The sequence below is a fragment of the Nothoprocta perdicaria genome, unplaced genomic scaffold, assembly GCF_003342845.1.
Source record: "Nothoprocta perdicaria isolate Ctin4 unplaced genomic scaffold, notPer1 scaffold_112, whole genome shotgun sequence".
In the NCBI taxonomy this organism is placed as follows: Eukaryota; Metazoa; Chordata; class Aves; order Tinamiformes; family Tinamidae; genus Nothoprocta; species Nothoprocta perdicaria.
Genome location: NW_020454228.1, coordinates 2376942 through 2398381, shown reverse-complemented (window position 1 = coordinate 2398381; position 21440 = coordinate 2376942). Strand labels below are relative to the sequence as shown.

The following is a 21440-nucleotide window of genomic DNA, read 5'->3' as shown; positions in this document are numbered from 1 at the left end:
AAATAACCTGCCTATTATTCCAGCTCTTAAAGGAAGAAAAGGTGTCCCTATACATAGCCCCTTTCCCTGCCCAAGACCATGACACCATGTGCAAACATTGAGTTCCTAGCTAGATAAGAGCTTTTTCTTGCAACTCGAAACATCAGAAAGATGCCATTATCAACAACTGCGCGCCACTCTCTCTAAAGATGATATTCACTGGCTAATATAGACTCTTATCTGTGGTTTCATATATGAATGTGATTCAAATATAATTTTAAAATTATATTTTAAATTATTTCCTCTTCCTGCAACACGTAATGAAGCTGTTCCCTAAAGAGGCCTCTTGACTAGAGAACTGCAGTATAACCACAAACAGCTTAGAAGCAGCATAGGTATAAACTTACAGAGATAATATTAACAGCAGTAAATTACCCAATTCATCCATTCAAGTTCATATCACATGAATGTGTCACTCATATTTGTTCTGTTCACTGTAAATTCACTCTTTGTGACTTTTCACAACCCACAAACATTACTTTTTAAACATATTATAGAAACATATGTATTTACAGTTGGAAGAAGATTAAGTACACCAAACATAATGAGCAGTTTTCTTCTACTCTTTACATAACATTTTAGTACTGTAATACAACAAAATCTTTTCTTTAACAGATATATAGCATGTATAATAGCATGTCTTGGTCATCACTTAAAGCTGTTTGCACCACATACTGCTCTCAAACTCTTAAAATAAATAGAGTTTGGGGGAAAGTGTTTCTGTGTTGCAATGATAATAATTAAAAACAGACTATTCATACTGCTCTGATTATATGGTGTACTCAGTTATCTTTGTAACATCTAAAGGCAATAAGCTATACCCTCTCTCTTGGTTAAATACCTATAATTGAAGGGAAATAATAAGAAAATATTTTAAAATGAATCTTACAATTATAACTGAAACACAAATAGCATCCATTTTAAACAGGCATAGTTGTTAATCTAACAGACTTTGAATTAACTGAAAAGTGAGAAAACAAAAAGAACTCATGGATAGAATACATGAGGACCAAACTTTTATAATAAGATAATTTATATGTACCATGTTTTATAACTCTTTGCAGCACATCTTATCTTGATATATTGGCTTCTTTCTCTTTTGTAAATAAGCAAGTTGTTGGCCATTCAATTTATCAACAATTTAGTAATGAAAATGAAATGAAGCAAGAAAGAGTAAACAAAGGATGTTTGCACTGAAGCTCAGCAAAATCTGTAACAACCTGCTACTCATCCAAGTTCTGCTGTAGTCTCCTGTTTCTAAAATCATCTAATTTCCACTTTCTATTCATTTCTGCTTTCAGTGAAGCAAGAACTTTTCCTTTGAGTGAGGAGTTACAAAGCTATTAAAAACACTAACAAGATGCCTTCATATAGAGTTTCCAGTTACTTGTATGGAGATGGCTATGATTTCACTGACTAGTGATAGAAGGTCTTCTCTGCTCAGAAAGCAAAGGAATCTATCTAAAGTTCAGAAATGACCAGGGACCCCCATATTCCCTAACACTTCTATATGTTCCTGATGATAGAACCTTCATAGAAACTATGGTTAAAGGCAGAGATAATGTTTTTGTCTCTAAATGGTTTCATGAACCTTCAACCAGTAACTGAATTTGGAATTGCCAAAATTATTTTGACAATATCACATATACATTTCTTTTCGTGAAACTGAATGAGCCCAAATTTTAGAATTAACTTTGGAGTTAAGGCCTTTTCCAGTTAATCCAGAAGTGACTTTCCAGGAACAATTTTCATTACATGTTTTAAAATTCATTTTTCTCAAATACCTCGCTTAGTAAATTAACTTACCAAAAGCAAAAACAGGTGGACACATACACACTAGAATCTTGGCTACGTACTGGAAGGAGCACTTGAGCAGACAATTAGTCTACCTGGATCATTCTTGTCTTCAACAGTGACCAGGAGTAGATGCACAGAAAAAGAGCATAGGCAGGTGTGCAGTGATTTTTCTACCAGAATATCTTTCCACCTTCCATCAGTTTGTAGCAAAGGAACCCCTACTCTTGAAGTAGTGTTTTTATCTATCTGTTCCTTTGTTCTTAATAGAACATTAATTTTTTTAGATCATTTTTTAATGTATCAACCAGTACTGATTCCTGTGGGACTTCTCTGGTAACCTACTCCTCTAACTATTGTGAAAATAAATCATTTATTTTTAACTCCATTTCTCATTTTTAATCAGTCATTAATTTAGGAGAGACCTTCTTTCTTGACCCCGACAACTTTCAATAGCCTTGGAAAGAACCTCATCAAAAGCACTCTTTGGAACTAAATATATTTTATCAAGCATATTTACATGCTTGCTGAATTTCAAACAGCTCTAGCAGGATAGTGAAGCACATTTTTCCCTGAGAAGAAAAAAAGCAGATTCCAAGTCACACTGACTTTTCCAAATTAAATCATATATTAATTCATATATGAACATATACCATCTGTTTCAGCAGGAAAACATTCATCTCGATGCGACCCTGTGCCACGTGCTCTAGGTGTCCCTGCTTGAGCAAGGGCTTGGACTAGATGATCTCTAGAGGTCTCTTCCAACCTCAGCCCTTCTGTGATTCTGTGATATATGTTTATAGGCTCACTCTCTTCTTTGTTATAGTTGTTACCAATTTCCTTCATACAAGACCCAAACTGAATTTTCTGCATATACTTATATGCCTCTGAGTGCTGTTTAAAAAAAAAAAAAAAAAAGTTTGACATTTGCCACTTCTATTCCTCCTGTGCTAGGGCCAGTATAAATGATAAACTACACACCAAAGCTGTCAGTTTGGCAATTTTTTATCTGAATTCCCCTAAAACATCTGTGAGAATATTATCTCTCTCACACCTCTGTCACAGTTCACTTTATAAATTTCTTCTAAAGCATCTTCTATTGACACTAAATTTGAGACACTTACCGAGATTTACTTCCCATAAGGGTAAGCTCTAGGATAAGAACCTTACGAACTCTTCCAATATAAAGTATTATCTTTGTTTTATACCTCCTGGACTCTTCTCCTTCTAGAGTATCTGAGAAAGATTTTTATTGCTAGTTCTTATGTTGTTAGAAAATTTCTCCTCAAAATATTTGTTGGCTTGCTATATTAAAGCTTTGCATTTACCTTGCTCATTTTAATTCATACTTATTTTTTCTTCTCAAATGACTATCTCTTTTGTAGGACATTTTTATTTGCTTGTTTAATTAGGCCTTTAAACAGGTCACGATTTTTGTAGCATTTCACCAGCTCTTACAGAGCTCACTATAGATGGGTACATAGTAGTAACTCCTGGGTGTGAGATTTGCCCAGAGGTAGAGTGCACAGTATTGGTATGGTTGGGCTTGCAAATGCAGTGCAGTTCTTTCCCAGCAGTATTAATGGAAACTCGGTAGTGATGAAACAAAGATTTATCAGCAACTGAGGACTGAGCATGTTCCTCTTAGGTCTCCCAAGGGATATTTCATATACAAAGTCTCCACACCTAGCACTAGTGCATGACTATGCCTTTCTCTGAAACTTCCTCCTGTGGATCATAAATCCTGGTCAAAACAACATTTGTACCTTTCTCTCCCTCGTATGAGATGGTTTTGTTATAAAAGATCCATGTAAATCCTTTCCTCTTACGTCCAGTCTTAAAATGATAACTGGCAGCACTATCCAGACTTCAAGGTCAAACACCAGCAGTGCAAGAAGGTCAGCAGTTATGATACAAATACAATTGCCTCTATACCCATGACTGATTGGTTTCGTGTGACAACTCTCTGCTTTGTGACACTATTAGACACGGCAAGTGTGAAATTTTGCTTCAGTAACTCCAGCTTCTCGTTAGAGCTTTCTTTAATGTGCCATGTCAGAGAGCTGAATGCCGCTGAAACTTAAAAGGACTCAATGTTAAGGAAGATATAACAGCAACAGTTCTAATTTGCTCCAACTAAGCTTTCTCTGAATTAACAATACATCTGAAAAAGCAGCGATGCTTTGTGCTTAATTTAAGATGAAAACAAGCTGCCATTTTTTTTCACATACACTTTAGAGTTCTGATCAATTCAATTAAATTGTCTTGAGTGTTCACTCAGATAATCAACAAAAATGTGACTGCTTAATGATTATAGCCCATTAATTAATGTGGTACGGTCTAAGTGTAGAACTAATTTTAAACAAAAACCTGCCTAATTATCCTACTCACCTTATGAATGAGCTCACTTAGTCACAAAGGAAGCTAAGTGAAAAGTTTAGAGGCAAAAATTATTTACAGAAATAGGTAAGTGCAGATACAAGGATAAAGGACTGCCAGTTCTCTGCAACAACCTCATCACTGTGATGCATTCAATTTGTGTCTTCAAACACACTTTACTGTGTGATCAAAAGAGATTCAGAAAAATGAGGAGTCACTCAGCAATTTTTGACAAGCCTGTCCTTGGTGACCAAAATCATGGAAGTTAAAGCAGACAGCCTTCCACACCCTGGCAGCACAGAATAAGAAAGACTGATATAACTTGAAAAGGTATCAAGGAAAAAGTAAAGTGTTTCTGTAATGTATCCATTATTAGTCTTAGAAATAGAAGTATTGACTTTTAAGGTCAATTAGGTTTCTATGTAAACTCCCATTAAAGTGAGTAGAACTGAAGATCCAAAACCAAGCACATCTTTGAAAAACTCAGCTTTATATTTCGCAAACCTCCAAAACAGGCATTGTCTGATTCTGCTGTCTAAAAACAACCTGGAACTAAAAATAGTGTAAGACGAATTGTACTGTACTTACTGAATAACTTCAAAGTATGCAGCCAAGAATTTAATTACAGATACCACTCCTTGTCCTTGAAGGTGAATGCCTTTGAACACCTCTGTTGGAGAGCATTTCTTAGCTTTCTCAATCTATATCATAGTCTCCTCTAATCTTTTTTATTGGCACTCAGCATAGGACTGAGTTAAAATCAGTTAAAATCAATTAAAGAATGCTGCATATTTAAGAAGGTATGTATGTGCATGTTTGTCCAACAGCAAGTAGAAGACAGAAATATTATTTTAAACTTTAAGAAGAGAAATTTGAGTTAACAAATCTTTTTCCATATTTGCAATGGACGGATACAAGCAGTAGCTACAACTCAGCTGAAGCAGGGCAACTCAAATGCATATGAGCCCTTACTCATATAAACTTAAGATGAATCATAGCTGAATTACCATGTTTCTGAGCTTCTGATTTTCATCACACCTGGCTTGCTGCCACAAACACATGAACAGTACAGATATATGTAGCTTGCTACTTATATTTTCCAAACATACACTTCAAAATAAGGCTCAAAAGTCAGATACTCACTGATCTGATTGGTAGATGCACTATAAAAAGCATTAACAGTAGTTGGGCTTGTAAACCACCTGTAGTAGGAGCAGAAGAAATCAATTGTCAGTACAATTAAGTATCTTTATGAACACAACCAACAAAGATAAAAAGTTCACTCATTGAAAAGTGATTAAAAATTAAAAGACCTACAATACATAAACCTTCAATTATTTCCGTAATTCAAAATGTTCTGTTTATGTTTTCCAGACCACTGAAGTCCATTGTTTAATGGTTTCATTTAAATGCATGTTGAAACGAATTTTAATGAGAGTAATTTTTAAGTTTCTTAATACCTAATATGTTTTATTTTGTGACTGTTGTGCTTGTGAGATTTGCCATGCTGACAGACTGATTTCCTGACTTCACCTAACAGAGATGTAACACTAATGGCAGCAGCAAAACCTCTTAGTGTTTATTATACCTGTCTTTCAACCATGTGTGGAGAAACTCTCTCTGAAAATTAGTGGACAGCAGTTTGAAATGAGTGAAGTGGTCTCAGTCTTTTAGGATGATACCAGTGATATTAGTGGGTCCTATCTGGAAACTGAAGTTAGAAATGAACAGCTTCAGCATCCGTACCCTACTCAGGCAACACTGCTAATTTTATCTGTGTGACCATAAATAAATGGAGCACTTACATCAGAAAAGAAATTTTAAAAAGGTATATTGGCATTCCATCTCAAAGTTAGACTGACACTACAGACTGGAAAGAAACCTAGATGTGAAAACTAAAAGGTAAATATGAACCTTCTTAGCCTAAAGTTATATATATCAACAATAGTTTCACCTGAATCAGTAGAAATAAATCTCAGTAAGCTTCAGCAAGACCCCAACCCCCTCAGGGTGAAATTCTGACTTCATTGAGCCCAATATTTAATCTAATATTTTTTATAATGAAGAATGAGGATTAAGTAATAAAGATGAGAATTAGTGGCTAATTCATAATAAATTAGAAACAGCTGTAATAAATGCCCATACAGAAAAAAATCTTACTCTCTTTGGCAGTATATTTCACTAAAGTTTTACAAATCCAAAGCAATGAATGCGATGGAATTACTTTGAAAAAAAAATGTCCAAAGAGAAGAGATAAGAGCTTCTAAACAAAGAGTAAGACAAAGAAAGATCTTTCAGAACATGGAAAACATGATGGCAGTTACATTCAAGAACACAGTCACTGCTTTAAAGTAGTAGAATCAAATTATCTGCTGATCCTGATTGTGTTTTTGACTGACAACTGAGGTCCTCACATAAACAATGCAACAAAGAGGAGAGTTTTAGAACGACAGCGCTCTGCCTTTTATCAGTAAATCTATCTGCCTCTCTCATGTTCAAGATGGACAGCTTCTTTCACAGTGCAGCAACTAGGAAAACTAACCAATGAAAATCTCGCAAGATGATGTCATGTAAATACCTTAACCATTATAGACTGTAATAGAGTCTATAGATAATCCTCCCAACTTAGCCTATTTTGGAAATTCTGAAGGGGAGGAATGGTATAAGATTTTTTTTCCTGTAATAAAGAGATAAAATGTCAGCAATAATAAAATTAGATAAGGGAAAACTGCATAAAGGATGCTTATGGTGAGAGAATAAAAAAAAAGAGGGTCTAATTAACTACATTGTAATTTCACATTTATTCACAGAAGCAAACAGTTTCTGTGAATGGAGGGTGAAAGGCTACAAGTAGCTACTTGTGAAGTCGGACCTGCTCTTCAGTCAAACTGTAAGGCTTAGTAGGCCTGAAGGATCTTGGCCCTTTTGACAAAGGCAGAACTCTAATTAAAATCCTTCCTGAAGCCCTGATGTGACTGCTCTCGGGTGGCTATAGTGCAACACAGCTGTCATGCTCTCATGCTGATGGACCTGCCTCACAATTAGGCCTTTATATACTAGATGCTAAGACTCACCACAACACCTCTATCCTGAGACTTTCCTTTCCTTCTTCACATCTACTCACCAGCATGACTGCAATCCACAAGGACAGAGCCCATCCTGCTTCTAGAGCCTAGTATAAACCAAATACTGACAAAAGTCTCATTTTTCTCAGATAAAAGTGAACTACATTGTTTACAGATCTCTTTTACATGGGAGGTCTGAAGAACTATCCTGCATAAATGTGTTATATTTTTAAATAGACAGAAACAGAAGATGTGATAGCCATACCAAGAAGCCATGAAAAGCAGAGCTCTCAGGTGACACAGTGCACTGATTAATTTTGTACTTGCCATTTAGTAAGGAGTATATTTACACTCCAGCATTTTGTTGCATCATTCTGAGTCACTCTCAGAAAGATTTAGGAAGCATTTTCCATAAGAAGAACAGAAAAAACTTTGATTGCTACTTTTCAGACTAGAACAACTTCACCTCACATCCCTCATGCTATCAGTGAGCTCATTCAAATGAGTAAGCCTTCAGTGACAGACCTTAATTAAGAATACATCAACTAACTACATGATCTGTAATAAATATCTGTTGAGGTTAAACTGTTGAGTAAATCTGGTGAGGCATGTTTAGAAGTAGCATTTGTAATCCTGCTCAAAGTCAGCTTAGCTGGGCAATTGCACTAGGTCTGGTTAGAATTTCAGTATGTTTGAGTCTGCTAAGGTACAAAAAATGTACTTATCTGCACAAAGATAGAAAAAGGACACGCATAAGAAATTCTAAGCTCCCATTAACTACCAGCTGGAACTGTTTTCACTTCTTATGTGCATTTGAAAGAGGGGCAGCTTTGAGTGATATCCTGTAACATTAACTTATCAGCTCCTGTAACCCAGCCTAATGCTGCAGATTTGACATCTGTAAATTTGAGATTTCTCTTGAAAAATATGAAATCTGAAACCTGCACCATGTTAGCAAGTGAAGCAGCTGTTTGTTTATGCTACAATTACCTCTATAATACCTATCTATCTGAGCTAAGAGTGTAGTGTACGGCATTGGCAGTCATGAAATGAGATGACTGAGAATAGCTACAATACAGGGAAAACCATTACTTTTTTTTTTTAATCTCTCTAAAGCTTAAACTGAAGTTGCTGTTTGTTTTCTTCACTTTCTGAATTATAAGAAATCACTCAGGTAGAACAGAATTTGGTGTTCAAAGTCCAAAGTATAAAAAATATAATTGAAAAAATCCCATAAATTAAAAAAAGAAAAAAAAAGAACTTGTGAATGTATAATGCATTTAAACTGGTTGGAAGTAAAAGACAGTATGAAGCTGTTAATAAGCTGAAATCTGGAAGACCTCTTGCCCAGAAAAGAAAAGAAGCAAAAACTTCTAAAGGGGCGTAAATCTTCAAGGTGACTTTTGAAAATGTGTTTTCTGTTTTTGCTTGTCAGTCTATTTTCAGACTTCTTCCTTTTCAGGATTTGAAGATTCACCTCCCAGTCCAGACTGCCAGGCAGAGGCCTGTTGCAGCTTGTGGGGACCAGCCTGGTCTCAAAGACGTCTGATACATCTCCAGTTCTGGTCTGAACAATGCTGTACCAGACAGCCTCCCTACTCCCTTTGCTGTAAGCAACTGCTAAGTCAGGAGGCAGAAAAACAGGGGACAAGGAATTTCGACAGGTGATCCTAGCCTGGGGATTTTTTCCTCTTCTTAGAGTATGACAACGTTGTATTACCAGAATAAACATTCTGCTTTCACATTCACATTCACATTCCCAACAGCGATTCTGTGCTTTTATCAAATTCTTTGTCTTCTGCCTCCTGTTCCTCTCATGATGGTCTCACTGTAGTTCAGAGCGAACCAGTGATCTATCACTTTGATTTTCTATATAGTGAGCGATACTGAGGAAAGATAGTTTAGTTTGAAATGATATTGCTGGGAAATGTGAACTGTTTGGTAAATGAGGGCAATGTTTTACCTTTTCGGGGTGGTATTACTTTACTACATGGTAAACTATCTGTTTTCTTTCTTAGATTATATTAAACGATTTCCTTAAATAGTTTTACAATATTTTAAAACATGGTTTTATGTACCTTTTTCAGTTCGTAGCATTGATCAGCTTATCATAGCTATTTACCTGTAAATATAAATGTTTTGCTGAAGGCTACTGAACTAGAGAAAAGAAGAAAAGAAATCAAAAAAAATCATAAAAAAACAAAATCCCAAGGAAAATTATATTTTATCACAATGCCATACTTTGGCGTAGGTCAGTGATCTGTGGAGTGCCACAAAAGATAAAAACTTAGGGGAAAAAAAAAAGCAGAAAGTTGTAGAAAGTAGATATGTTTGAGGCCAGATTTGACATGTTTTATGTTGATAGGTCCCCGTTCCCCACCAGTATGTTCAGTCCAACTGGAGGCACCTCTCTCCACCATGGTGAACGCAGGGAAGGGGCAATTCACACCCACTTGCTCCTCCTCCTTGAGATTTAGGATGAGCTATTTTGTGGGCATTGGATCTACCTGTTTTTCACAATGAAAGGATAAAAGTAGACTAGAAAAGATCTCCTGTTTTGGGGCAAGGCTAAGGCAATGAGGAGCCTGCTGTTAAGTAGTCCTTGAAAGACAATGGGAAAGACAAGCATAAGGAAGTATTCAATCTTGTAGTGGGCAATGGAGCAAATCCTTCTCTTTTCTTAATCATTCCCGTGAGGTGGCAGTTCTCAGATTATGGCTCTTGAGCTGTATATTTCAGGGATTACTTGCCAATTAATTTTCTTACAGCTGACATTTCCTATCGTGCCAAGAATCTATTTGGCCTGCATTAACACAGCCACAACTCTTCTCATGAGGGTGAAGGATAAAGGCTGTTGATCTCTATTTCTGTGAGTAGCAGAATTGTTCATTGTTCATGGATATACTGGTGATCTGAAGAGAATACGTATTATCATGCTCCAGCTCAGGCTTCCAAGGCTGCAGGAAATCCTACAAAACCATTTTCTTTGGATTAATTCTTAAAGTATCCAAGAGAGTATGAATAGAAGGTAAAATTCACAGATAAAATTAAACCATAAACATACCCTCAAACATGGTGTGGCAAATTCCATCACCCTCACTGCCCTGCTGACATCCCCTACCTGCCTCGCTGATGATGTGAAATCCTTCTTGAAGAAAGGGATAAATCAGCATGAATAAGAAATACTGGAGCCATAAGGAAATGCAACCCCAAAAATTAAGCAGTGGCACTGATTTCAGAGTCTCTGCGTAGAAGGAGCCATTTTTAAGTAGTGTGATTAGACTAATTAACTTCTATTTAGGTTTTAATTTGCATTTTAAGGATTTGATTACCCACCAGTAAGAAAGGAGATTGATTCTCCCACGTATTTGATGACTGTATGCAACACAATATGTACTCTCAGCTTTATAAATAAATAAACGTAACATTAAATTAAATGATATCTTATTCCATACCATTGCTATCAACAGCAGGTAACTAACAACACTGATTGCTGTTGATAGCAATAATACCATTATCCCTTACTAATGGTTCCACTCATAGGAAATGTATTTCATAAATCCCTGCTGTATTATTATAATTCTAAATATGACCAAGAGACATAATCCAATTTTAATTGAGTTTCAATTACCTTTTTTTCATTGAACTTAAAGCTTAAGCCGTAAGCATACAGCTAGTGTGCATCAGAACAGAAATACCTGGAACTTCATAAAATGTGATTTCATGATAAAAATAAGTTTCTGAATAATCTTTGGTCCCTGTAGACCTTCTGTATTTTAATATCCTGCTGTATATAAACTATATAAATGTTAAAAATAAATTAGAATATTTTAAAAGATTATGTACATTTTTGTTTTATCTACTCACTCTGTTTTTGGAACTTCTTTTCTAAGCCAGTAGAAATCAGACTGGGCTGTATATTTGCGGGTTTGTAATACATTGCCAAAAAAGTCACTTTCTGTAAACTTCATCTGTATAGATAAAGCATGGACATTTTTAAAACATGTCCAGAAAACAAAAGCTAATATCAAAATTAGAAATTTTATTTTAAACAAGTAATTACCTAATATCAATCTGTTACCAAAAGAAGTAAAATGTTCACACTTAATAGGAAGAATAAATATTTTTAAAGTTTTTTTAGAAAAGAAAAGCAATGGCTGAACAGATCTGCGAAAAGGATGGGAACATCAAAAATGTTCTTGTCTGGACCAGAAGCAGAGAGGAATTGAGAATTATGAATAATTGGAGATCATACGTTTCTATGGTCATTGTTGAGACAGACTCATTCATAAGGAAATAGAACTGTTTTCATTTTGAAAGCATATTATAGAATCACTTTCCAAAATGCAGTACATGCCCTTTCTTTTCACTTTGTTTTACATTTTGTTACAAATATCTTAAACTACTGTACTCCCTTAGAAAATTCTGCTGTGCTTTCTTATCATTTCTCATATGCATTGGTATTTAGAGACATAGGGTTCCAGGTTTCCATAAGCCTCCAAATCTATTAGCAAAACCCACAGACATGACTAACCATGCAAGAAAAGGGGTTAATATTTTATAAATCCATCTGAATATGCTATCATTAGTTTGAAGCAATTCTAGCATGTGTGATCAAGTTCTACCTAAAACTATGGTTTTACAACCCCGATTAGCATGGATTTTTCATTATTGCTTATCTGGATGAGTAATTCCCTAACCTGAAAGGTAAAGCTTGTCATATTCTCATTACATCAGAGACAACGGGGTTCACAGTAGCATCTCTGCTCTTTCCATAAACAAGGACTGGTCTGTAGAGTTGGTTCTCCACAGGTTTCTGTATTAATTATACTTCTCACTTATTTATTCTCTCTTTATTTACTCTCACTTTACTTATTCTCTCTGGCAAATATATTTCTATTGTGACTTAGATGTTTGTGGTTACATATTCAGTCTGTGGTTCCACATCATCTGTGACTACAGATAATACCACTCATCCTATAGACGCCAGAGTCACTCCTTTGGAAAATGAGAATTCTTAATCATCTGCCTTCCTATGTTAATGAGACTGAACAGATACTGGCTCTGCCATAACGAACAAATCCTCCAAAAGTGTTCTTGTCCAGCACCCAGCACAGCGAGGCTATACTACAAGGACTTCTAGGCACAATTATAACTAATAAGAATAACTAAAATGCATAGTCTGGAGAAGGGTTGAAGAACATAGATGGTACAGATGAGTTATGATATTCTGAGGAGAAATACGATATTCTTTTTTTTTAAAAGAATTTAATTTTGAGTAGTTTTTTTATTAATGCAGCTCTAAATACAGGAATTATTTTTTACCTTAATACTGTTTAATACCAAGAACACTTTTGTTTTATTATTTTTTATCCAGGCACATTTTACTCCCAGCAGGCCTGGGGACCATCTCACATAGACACCCTCGTGTTGACAGTTTAGACACAAGAGCGCACATATTTAATTCAAGATGTATAAATAAGGAAGCAAGCAGAACTCCAGAAGGGTAAAAAATAAAAGCACTTCTTTGATTTAAGACAGTGGTGAAACAGCAAAGAATGGCTGCAATATGTAAAAGAAGAATGCTGACACTTACTGTTTTGATGTCTTCGTTAATATATGTGTCATTCTTTATGAACTGAGGGTAACCCACTTTTGCCATAACTGCTTTAGCCTTTGGAAAAAAAAAAAAAAAAAGTTGGAAGACTTCACCATTTCTCAGTGTAAGTTTCTTTTTCATCCTTTTCTCATCATGAATTATTATGCCTCCCAGAAGGCATCATAGTTCAACTTTAAACCAACTTGCCTACAAGGTAAACTTGGTACCACAAATCAGTGTTGTATCACAGTACAGAGACGCATCTTTGCTCCCAGATTAGTGCCATGTTTTTGTTGACTCCTAGAGAGCTTTTTGCAAACTTAAAGCAGTGTTTGAGTGCAAAATTTTATTCCTAACAGCTTAATTTCTCTAATGATTTTTGAGTTAATCAGATAGTCAAATGCTTATTTTTACAATGATGTTTTCCAAAAGATAACAGAAAAAGAACCCATCTTGCCATAGCGCAGCAGCTGGAACACTTCCACATATACTTGAAATACACTTGGTACTAGGATGGACATAGGCCCCTGAATGTAAAGACTGGCATATTTCCACTGAAAGTCACTTCCATTTACATTCGCTGAGAATGGGTGCACTCTTTTCTCAAGTAGATCATACTTTCTTTAGATCACATGGCTGATCTTTGTTTCATTCTGCTCTTTCATCCCTCTACTTTACTTGATCCTAAAGTCAGTACTGGTGTTGAAATAAGACACTTTTCATTAACTCAGGTTTATTCTTTTTTGGAGTCATGAACTTGTCTCAGTATTTATGCACAACCTATATAAACACTGTAGTGTGAAGCATTAGTAGCTGTGGGTTAAGTATTCCCACTTGACAAATCATGGCATAAGTATGTAAACAAGTTCAATAATGTCCTCATGAAAGCTCACAGGAAAATACAAGAGGCCATGCTGTGATCCAGAATGTCTATGGAAACAATGCATTTTCAAGGGAAAAGTAGAAAGATACAAAAGGATAAGAGGACTAGAGGACTTATACAGAAATAGAATATGTCAAAGCGATAGCATAAATTAAACCCATGATGGCCTAGGATAGCATAAAGCTTTTGCTTTTTATGGCTGAGGAAGCAGAACGTAATCCTTCCTTAAGTCTTCAGCATACCTTTAAATCAACTCTGGGCATGCCAGCCCTGCAATCCAGTCCTGGTGAGCAGGCTTCCTAGCCTTGCTGGTAACCTATCTATTTCCATTTGCATTTCGGGGGCTGCTCAAGGGAGGATTACCTTCCTTCCCCAATAAAACCCTAGGCCTTTTCTTCCCCTCCACAGTGTCTCCATAGAAGGACCTCCTAGGAAGACCAAAGATGGCAGAAATTAGAAACAGCTGTTCCACAGCTGTAAAAAGGAAGCTGGTGGGAGACCACATTGGGCTAACCAGAGCTATTTTGTCTCCCCTTTTATTTTTCTAGAATTTTTTAAAGACTCCTTCAATATCTCAATCTCATTTGCAACCCAAAGTCATAATCCTCCATTTGTGACATCGCAGTTAAATGTGGTTAAGATAATTAAGATGTCACAAACAGAAGATTGGAACTTCAGGTAGGAAATTAGCAGCAGGAGCAGATGAACTCTTAAGCAAGAAAGATTCCATTGTCATGCAAATATCCCCAGTGATAGAAAAACAATAGAAGACAAATGCTGAGCAGGAAATATGAAATGAGCCAAATTAAGTCTCAATAGAACATTTTCTCAGTTTTCCAGAAGGTATAGCAGCCTTTAAAATATATTTTTAAATGTCTTTAGGAAAAAAAAAAAAAAAAAAAAAGAGAGGAGGGAGGAAGCACAATTAGTCTGCAAGCTTCTGTAGAATAGCATCTAATTTTTGCTTCTGGGTTCTGTCAGGTCCATCTGACTGAACTTCTTCAAGGGACTGAAAAACTAACCTTTCACTTCTAAGGTTTCAGCACTAGTTGTTATATTAGACTCTAGAAAGTAAAAAAGGAAAATTCAGCAGTTGTTTAAATTTTTATTAAGCCAACTGCTTAAACAGGCTAAATGAATTTCAAATATTTTGCACATGGAAAAGAGATCAGTCAGTACACAAAAACAGTAATCATTCAAATCACTTAACGAAGTAGTCTCTGGTTTAAGTCTATATGAATAACTCTGTTAACATTTTCACTAAAGTGATAAATTTGTATGATAAAGAGGCACCCCTTTAAAAACAATTTAGAGTGCAACTTGCAAAAATCGATGGCAATTTTGACAGAAGTGATAAAGATTAAGTGCATCAGCACAAAGTCATTTCACTGATTCTTTAGACAGTACAATGTTGATCAAAAAAATTGTTGATTTTCTTTCAGTGCATAATAAAAGAGCATTTCCTTGTTATGTTATACCTTACAAATGAAAGCAAAGAGATTCACACCCTACAGGCTCCAAACAAAGGACTGAAGCAAGCCTAAGTCTTGACAGTGCTACCACAGAGCAGTGCACTTCTTTGCTTAAAGAAGTGATGACAGCCCCAGGCCCAATTCTGAAGGATTATCTGAAGGGCTTTTTTGAAAGCCAGCTAAAAAGGTAATGAAGCATCTAGTATTTGATGTTTTATCAATTTCTGAAGCTGTTTCTATTTTGTAAAATAAATACAAGAAAGATATATTACTTCATTGCATTAAACTCTGCAACTACTAAACTACTTAAATTCTTACCACAGTATTTTGGATTTAGAAATCTGAGTAAATAAGAAATGCAATTATATACTCTATAATGAATAAACACCAAGACAGAGCTGACTAAGACCGTAATTCTGATACCTTCTTAAATGTTCTATCAGTCATATAGAGTGGCAAAGACTCAGTAAACAAATAACACGCACCTTGTTACTACATGATGAAGTTAATTCATAGGAAATCTAGGTATATGTTAAATATCTTTATGGAAAACAAAAGCTTTTGCACCTTCAAAAATAGCAAATCAATGCTACTCTTTGGAGTCTTCTTGTGAACATCTAGAACAAGAGCTGATGGAGAGAAAAATAGTACAAGACAGTTGCATACAATTCACATCTCACCGTATGGCTCTCACTATGCAAGGCAGATGAAAACATACAGGTCAATCATGTCCCTTGGGATGCTACCGAGCTAGCATCCCACAGACACCTTGTCCCCACTGAGTATTACACAGTGGTGTGGAAGCAACAGATCTTGCTTGGTCCCGGGGACCAAGAAGACCCCTTTCTCCCGAGGACTGTCCCAGCATCCTGACTCTGGCTTGGAATGAGGCCCAGGCATCTGGGAAGGAAAGACGGGCAATGTGCCAGAAGGCACACCAGCAAGTCCCCCAATGCCAAAAGCAAAGGATGTGGTGCTACTGGTGGAGGGGACCTCACCAGGAGCTGAAACAAACCCATAAAGGGAATTTGGAAACTTGCTGACGTCCCCGTGATTCCTATAATCATCCAGGGACATTGGATCAGATCCAAACCAGCCAGCTGGCACACCATGCAACCCTACTCACCCAACAGATGAGTTATAAAACATCTCACTGGGCAGACATTGCTGAATTTTTGTGTTTGAAGTGTCTTGCTTCCTTGATTAACTTTGCTATTTGCTTAAACAATGCTCAATGAAGATGGAAGACTCCTTACCCAACAGCACAAGAAAGTAGAAAATTCCTCTTTGCCAAATCCAGTCAGTATTCTCTCTCTAATACAATTAAAAAGTATGTTTAAAAGATCAGTCTTCCAGGAGCCATATATACGCAGACAGAGAAAGAAAACAAAATGTGACAAATGTATAGTAACCATCTGTGTGGCAACTGCCTATGTATCTCTGTCATAAATGCATCATCCACAACGTTTTAGGGCTTAAAGGGTTTCATTCCTTTCACTATTTTGCACACTAAATAGCCACATGTACAGGGAAAAGCGGGCAAGGGAGTATTTATTGCAGATAACGTTAAGCACTCAGTTTATCTTAGACTGCCTGGCAAGTTAGGAAACCCCTCTCCATGAATTTGTGAGGCTCTTGCAGGGAGTGATGGAGAAAAATTCCATGCCTTCAAGCAATAGCAATAACTTTTCTATACAGGCAGTCTAGAGAGAGCAGGACCTAAGCAGAGGACATGAAGGGCAACTATGCCCTCTGCTATTTGAATACACAAGGAAGTTTCACCATTGACTTTGCGACAGAAATTTGTCATCCATGTGTGTTTCTCTTCACATCATGACAAGAAAATTGCAAGGAGGTTTACCACAGAGACAAAACAATGAAGGGCTTTTCTTGACTTAACAATTTGCCATTATGGCGATATACGTCTTTCAATGCTATACAAAGCATGATTTCATTCTAGTCTAACTCTTGTTTGATGCTCAAACATGGCACACGAACTGCCTGAGAGTCTTTTCTGCCCAAAGTCAGAAGAGGACACTTTGTCGGCTAACACCAAGGACCAGCATATTGTCCTGACTGGTAAAGGGTGTGGGGAGAAATGTATATATTCTACTCTCAAGAAAGTTTTACAAGTCTGACACAGATCTTCTACATATCAACTTGACTCACAATAACTTTGTGAAGATCATTTTCAAGGTTCTAAAAATATAAAAAAAATTAATACAATTACAGTTCACTGAAAAATTACCATGAAATACATTCTGAAAGCTAAAATCATTCACGGCAAAGTAATGTTCCATTTAATTACAAAGATTAATTCAGCCTTTATGTACGTGTCTGGTCTTTTCATTTTTCATTGCAAGCAGATGATTCAAGAGCCATCTGGTAAAATTGCTGCATACATATCAGTGCATCTATTTAGATTTTATGTATAGGAAAACTAGGAAAACAGGATGATGAATCTTGATAAAACATAGAAAAATTCCATCATAGGGCAAAAGGCAAATCATAGAGGTATTATCAGAATGTTACCCCCTGGCTTCAGTGGTATGTCAATTGGGCCCATTCTCATCAAGTATTTTATTTTCTCAGCGGGGGCCAAATGAAATGTTAGGGATTTGCACATTGCAAACTGCAGTCAAAGGTGAAGTGGCAGTGCAAACCCAAACTCGTTTACTGTTTGATCTGAAATGATAAGATCATTTATTAAGAGTACTTGATCTCTAGTGAGCCAGCTAGAATCATTCTCAAGAACACAGTTAATCATCAGGCTATTGTATTTATTTTTCAACTTTGGCTTACCCTTCTCTTCATACGTTTGAATCACTAAAGAGTAAACCTATCAAACATACTTTTTAAAAATTTTAGGAGCTTTGTTTAATAAACCATCCATATATCAGCTCACACTCACCCTGTCTTCCCTTTCCCCCCTGTCTTTTTTGATAATTATTTTGGATGTTCTAAATTAATCCATGGAAAATATGGTTTGTTCCATTTTTGTAATAGATAATTAGGTATATAACCACATCTAGCAGTAGAAATATAAAATACAGCATCAAATACACAAAGAATTTTTTTCAGTTGAATACAAGCTCTGGTTTCAAAATCAGTTTTGACATCAAAATAAAAATAATGTTCATTTTTTTCACTTTCTACCTCTCCCCTCATGTTGCTATGCAAACTTCTGCCTCTGCTCCTAGTTCAACAATCTTTTTGAGCTGATGAGGAGATGGCTCATCTCCTCATCCTTTTTGAGGAGATGGCTCATCTCACCAACAGAGTAAGAACTCATTCTTTTTTTGTTGTTGTTTTCCCAGCTAATTCTCTGCCAGATCAGACAGCTGAACCATAACACAGATGGTCCAATGAATGCTATAATTGGTGCAAAGCAAGTGCAGACAATGTGTGACGTGAGTGGACATGGGGAATGGAGAAGAAACTGGAAAGGGATTATGTGCTACGTAAGCTTACCTTTTCCTCTGAATCATCTTTTCAAGCCAAAACCTCATTCAACAAAGAAAGTTTCCTGTTGAAAAGGAATGGCAGTTGCCAGTCTTGAAGGAAAGGTATTGTAAATGCTTTCTCTTGATTTTACCACTCGGGAAACTGGGAGGATAAACACAGGCAGTTCCATCTCCATATGAGGAAGAACTTTCCTGTGAGGGTGCCAGAGCCCTGGCACAGGCTGCCCAGGGAGGCTGTGGAGTCTCCTTCTCTGGAGATCTTCCAAACCTGCCTGGACGCCGCCCTGTGCCCCGTGCTCTGGGTGTCCCTGCTGGAGCAGGGTGTTGGACTAGATGGTCTCTAGAGGTCCCTTCCAACCTCAACCCTTCTGTGAATCTGATTCAGTGACAAGAAAACACTACCAACCCATTCATACAAGGTAACTTATCATTCTAAAAATGTAGGTGAAAAGGAAGACAAAATTTGTTAGGCAAGCAATCTTAATATCCACTAATTATCCACAAGATAATATTACAGTCAATGAAGTTGTAAGCACCTAAAACTTTAGCATATTTACAGGTGAGCCAATAATACAACACTTTATATCAGTGCACCAGTCTTTCCTGTCCTAGATCCATTCTTCTTCTCCGGAACAACCACTGGTTCAAGCATTGTGACCACAGTTACATTGAGATTCAATTTTTAGTGTAAACTAACTCTGCATTAAAAATACTTATCCAGTTTGTTTTATTTCCATTTCACCTCTGTTACCTATGTGCAATAATCACCATGATTCAAGTATCTTTATGTAAAGTATTATTACACATGGCAGTCAGTGATGCTGTCTTCTGTGAACAGAAACAGAGTTCTGAAAATTAAATGCTCACATCTTCCTCTGTGATTATACAATATATAAGTGATTGGATGCATCCTTTTCACAGTTTTGAATGAAAGCTGTAGTTTGACTTCAGGGAATAAACAGTATATCCAGTTACATGATCAAAATCTTAAAATAGTTTGTTTTATCTCCATGAGTTAAAAAAATGAGATGATGAATATGAAGAAACTTGAACAGCTCTCTGGAAAACAAATAAAAGAATCTTAAACCATCCTTGGGCACTGAGGATGTCAAAAAAAACCCAGAAACTACAGAAAAGAACACTTCTTGATAACACTACTCCAAGAGCTCCACTTAAATCCTAATATCTGGCTTTTTAAAAAAAGTTTGGGTAGAAAGCTGGGTAGAAAGTTTGGTAGCGGGGCAGTCCTGCTGGTGAGTATTAATATTGCATCTGCTTTTCATTAAAAAAAATGGAAAAAAAAAAAAAAAAACGCAAATAAACAGTCACTGGTGACCAATACATAGCTGATAGCTCCATGAAGAAACAAACGAGCAAAGTGAATGATTTTGGCTTCTACCAATAGATGGGCTCCAAAACAACTCTCCAGCAGGATTCAGGAGACAGTATGCCCCAGGGACCATTCCCAGCAAGTATCATTAAGGCTCCACCAGGTTTAATTACCTCCACAGTCCTCCAGCACTATCCCAGAGGGCTTGGCATCTTTGCATATCACCTCATGCCACATTCTAGGAAATAGAACATGTATCCTGAATAAGATTAAAAACACTACTCTAGAAATCTGCATCTGACACTTCACGTTATTTCAGACCTTTAGCTTTTAAAGTCAAACAAACAGAAAACCCACTAGTTACGTCTTTAGGACACCATATGGACACCAAAGAGATACAGAGTCAAAGAGGAGATGTGGCCAGTTCATGCCACCTAACTTTATAGCCACATGAGTCTGGTGTGAACAGCCAAGATTTTCCAAGATCAGACCAGGATGGACAATTTCCCACCAGAAAACTGCGAAAAAAATACCTTAATCCATTGCCTGTGTGCTTATACAGCAGACTAGCACAACGGATGTATCCAATAAAAGATTCATTTAACCCCAAAGCACTGCTGTCCAAAGGCAGTTTTAAGAGTCTCCAGTCTTCACTGGAGCTGGGGTCAAGTCTGTGGAGCAGAAGACAGTGCACAGACAACCAAGCAAATACAAGCAGGGATGGACAGCTGCAACAGCACATCCCCATGGCCCCAGTGAGCAGGCACTGCTAGTGTGGGGCTTTCTGTGCACTATTCTCCTGTACTCTTGGTCATTTCAGGTGTAACTACATGGAGGTGACTGAAAGCAACTAGGAACTCTTCCAGCTGTATTTTAGACAAGCTGCTTCATGGCTGAAGGGACGGGTCATCATTAGCATTGTGCTGGGGACCTCTCCAGTTCATGCACCAGAGTTAAGCTTAGCCATATCGTTAGTGCTTTAGAAGACTGTCCCTCATATCCTATTTTCAGGAACTGTTCCGTGTTTTCCAAGGCACTTACCTTAAAAAATAAACAAACACAAACATACACAAATCCCTCCAAAACAGCCACAAAGCCCTTTTTATCTATCTTTTGAAATCACATTAGGTATGCTTATCCAACACATTTTGCACCAGAATTCTAAAGATTTGAAGTGACAAAGAAAATAACAAAGCCCCCTTGGCTGGCTTCTAGAATGTTAGTGAGCTGCAAAATTATTACTCTGTTTTTTTTTTTTTTTTTTTTCTTTCATTAAGATATAGAAATCACTAGTGATAAATTAGATGACTGTACACAGTGAAGTGCATAATTTGCAAACGATGCATAGATCTTTCATGAATTAATGGTCAAATAAGTATTTTTTTTTTTTTTTTTTTTTTTTTTTGTAGAAATTC

General features: G+C 36.6%; 1 protein-coding gene across 1 annotated transcript in view; it reads right to left on the bottom strand.

Moving 5' to 3' along the window:
* PHEX (phosphate regulating endopeptidase homolog X-linked) overlaps positions 1-21440 on the bottom strand; it is a 94329-nt gene that overhangs the window by 19858 nt on the left and 53031 nt on the right. Inside the window, exons 13-15 of the mRNA XM_026052091.1 lie at positions 12874-12951; positions 11145-11248; positions 5356-5414 (exon numbers count right to left, since the gene is read on the bottom strand). Coding sequence (XP_025907876.1) covers positions 5356-5414; positions 11145-11248; positions 12874-12951 — 241 coding nt within the window. The remainder of the gene's footprint in view (positions 1-5355; positions 5415-11144; positions 11249-12873; positions 12952-21440) is intronic.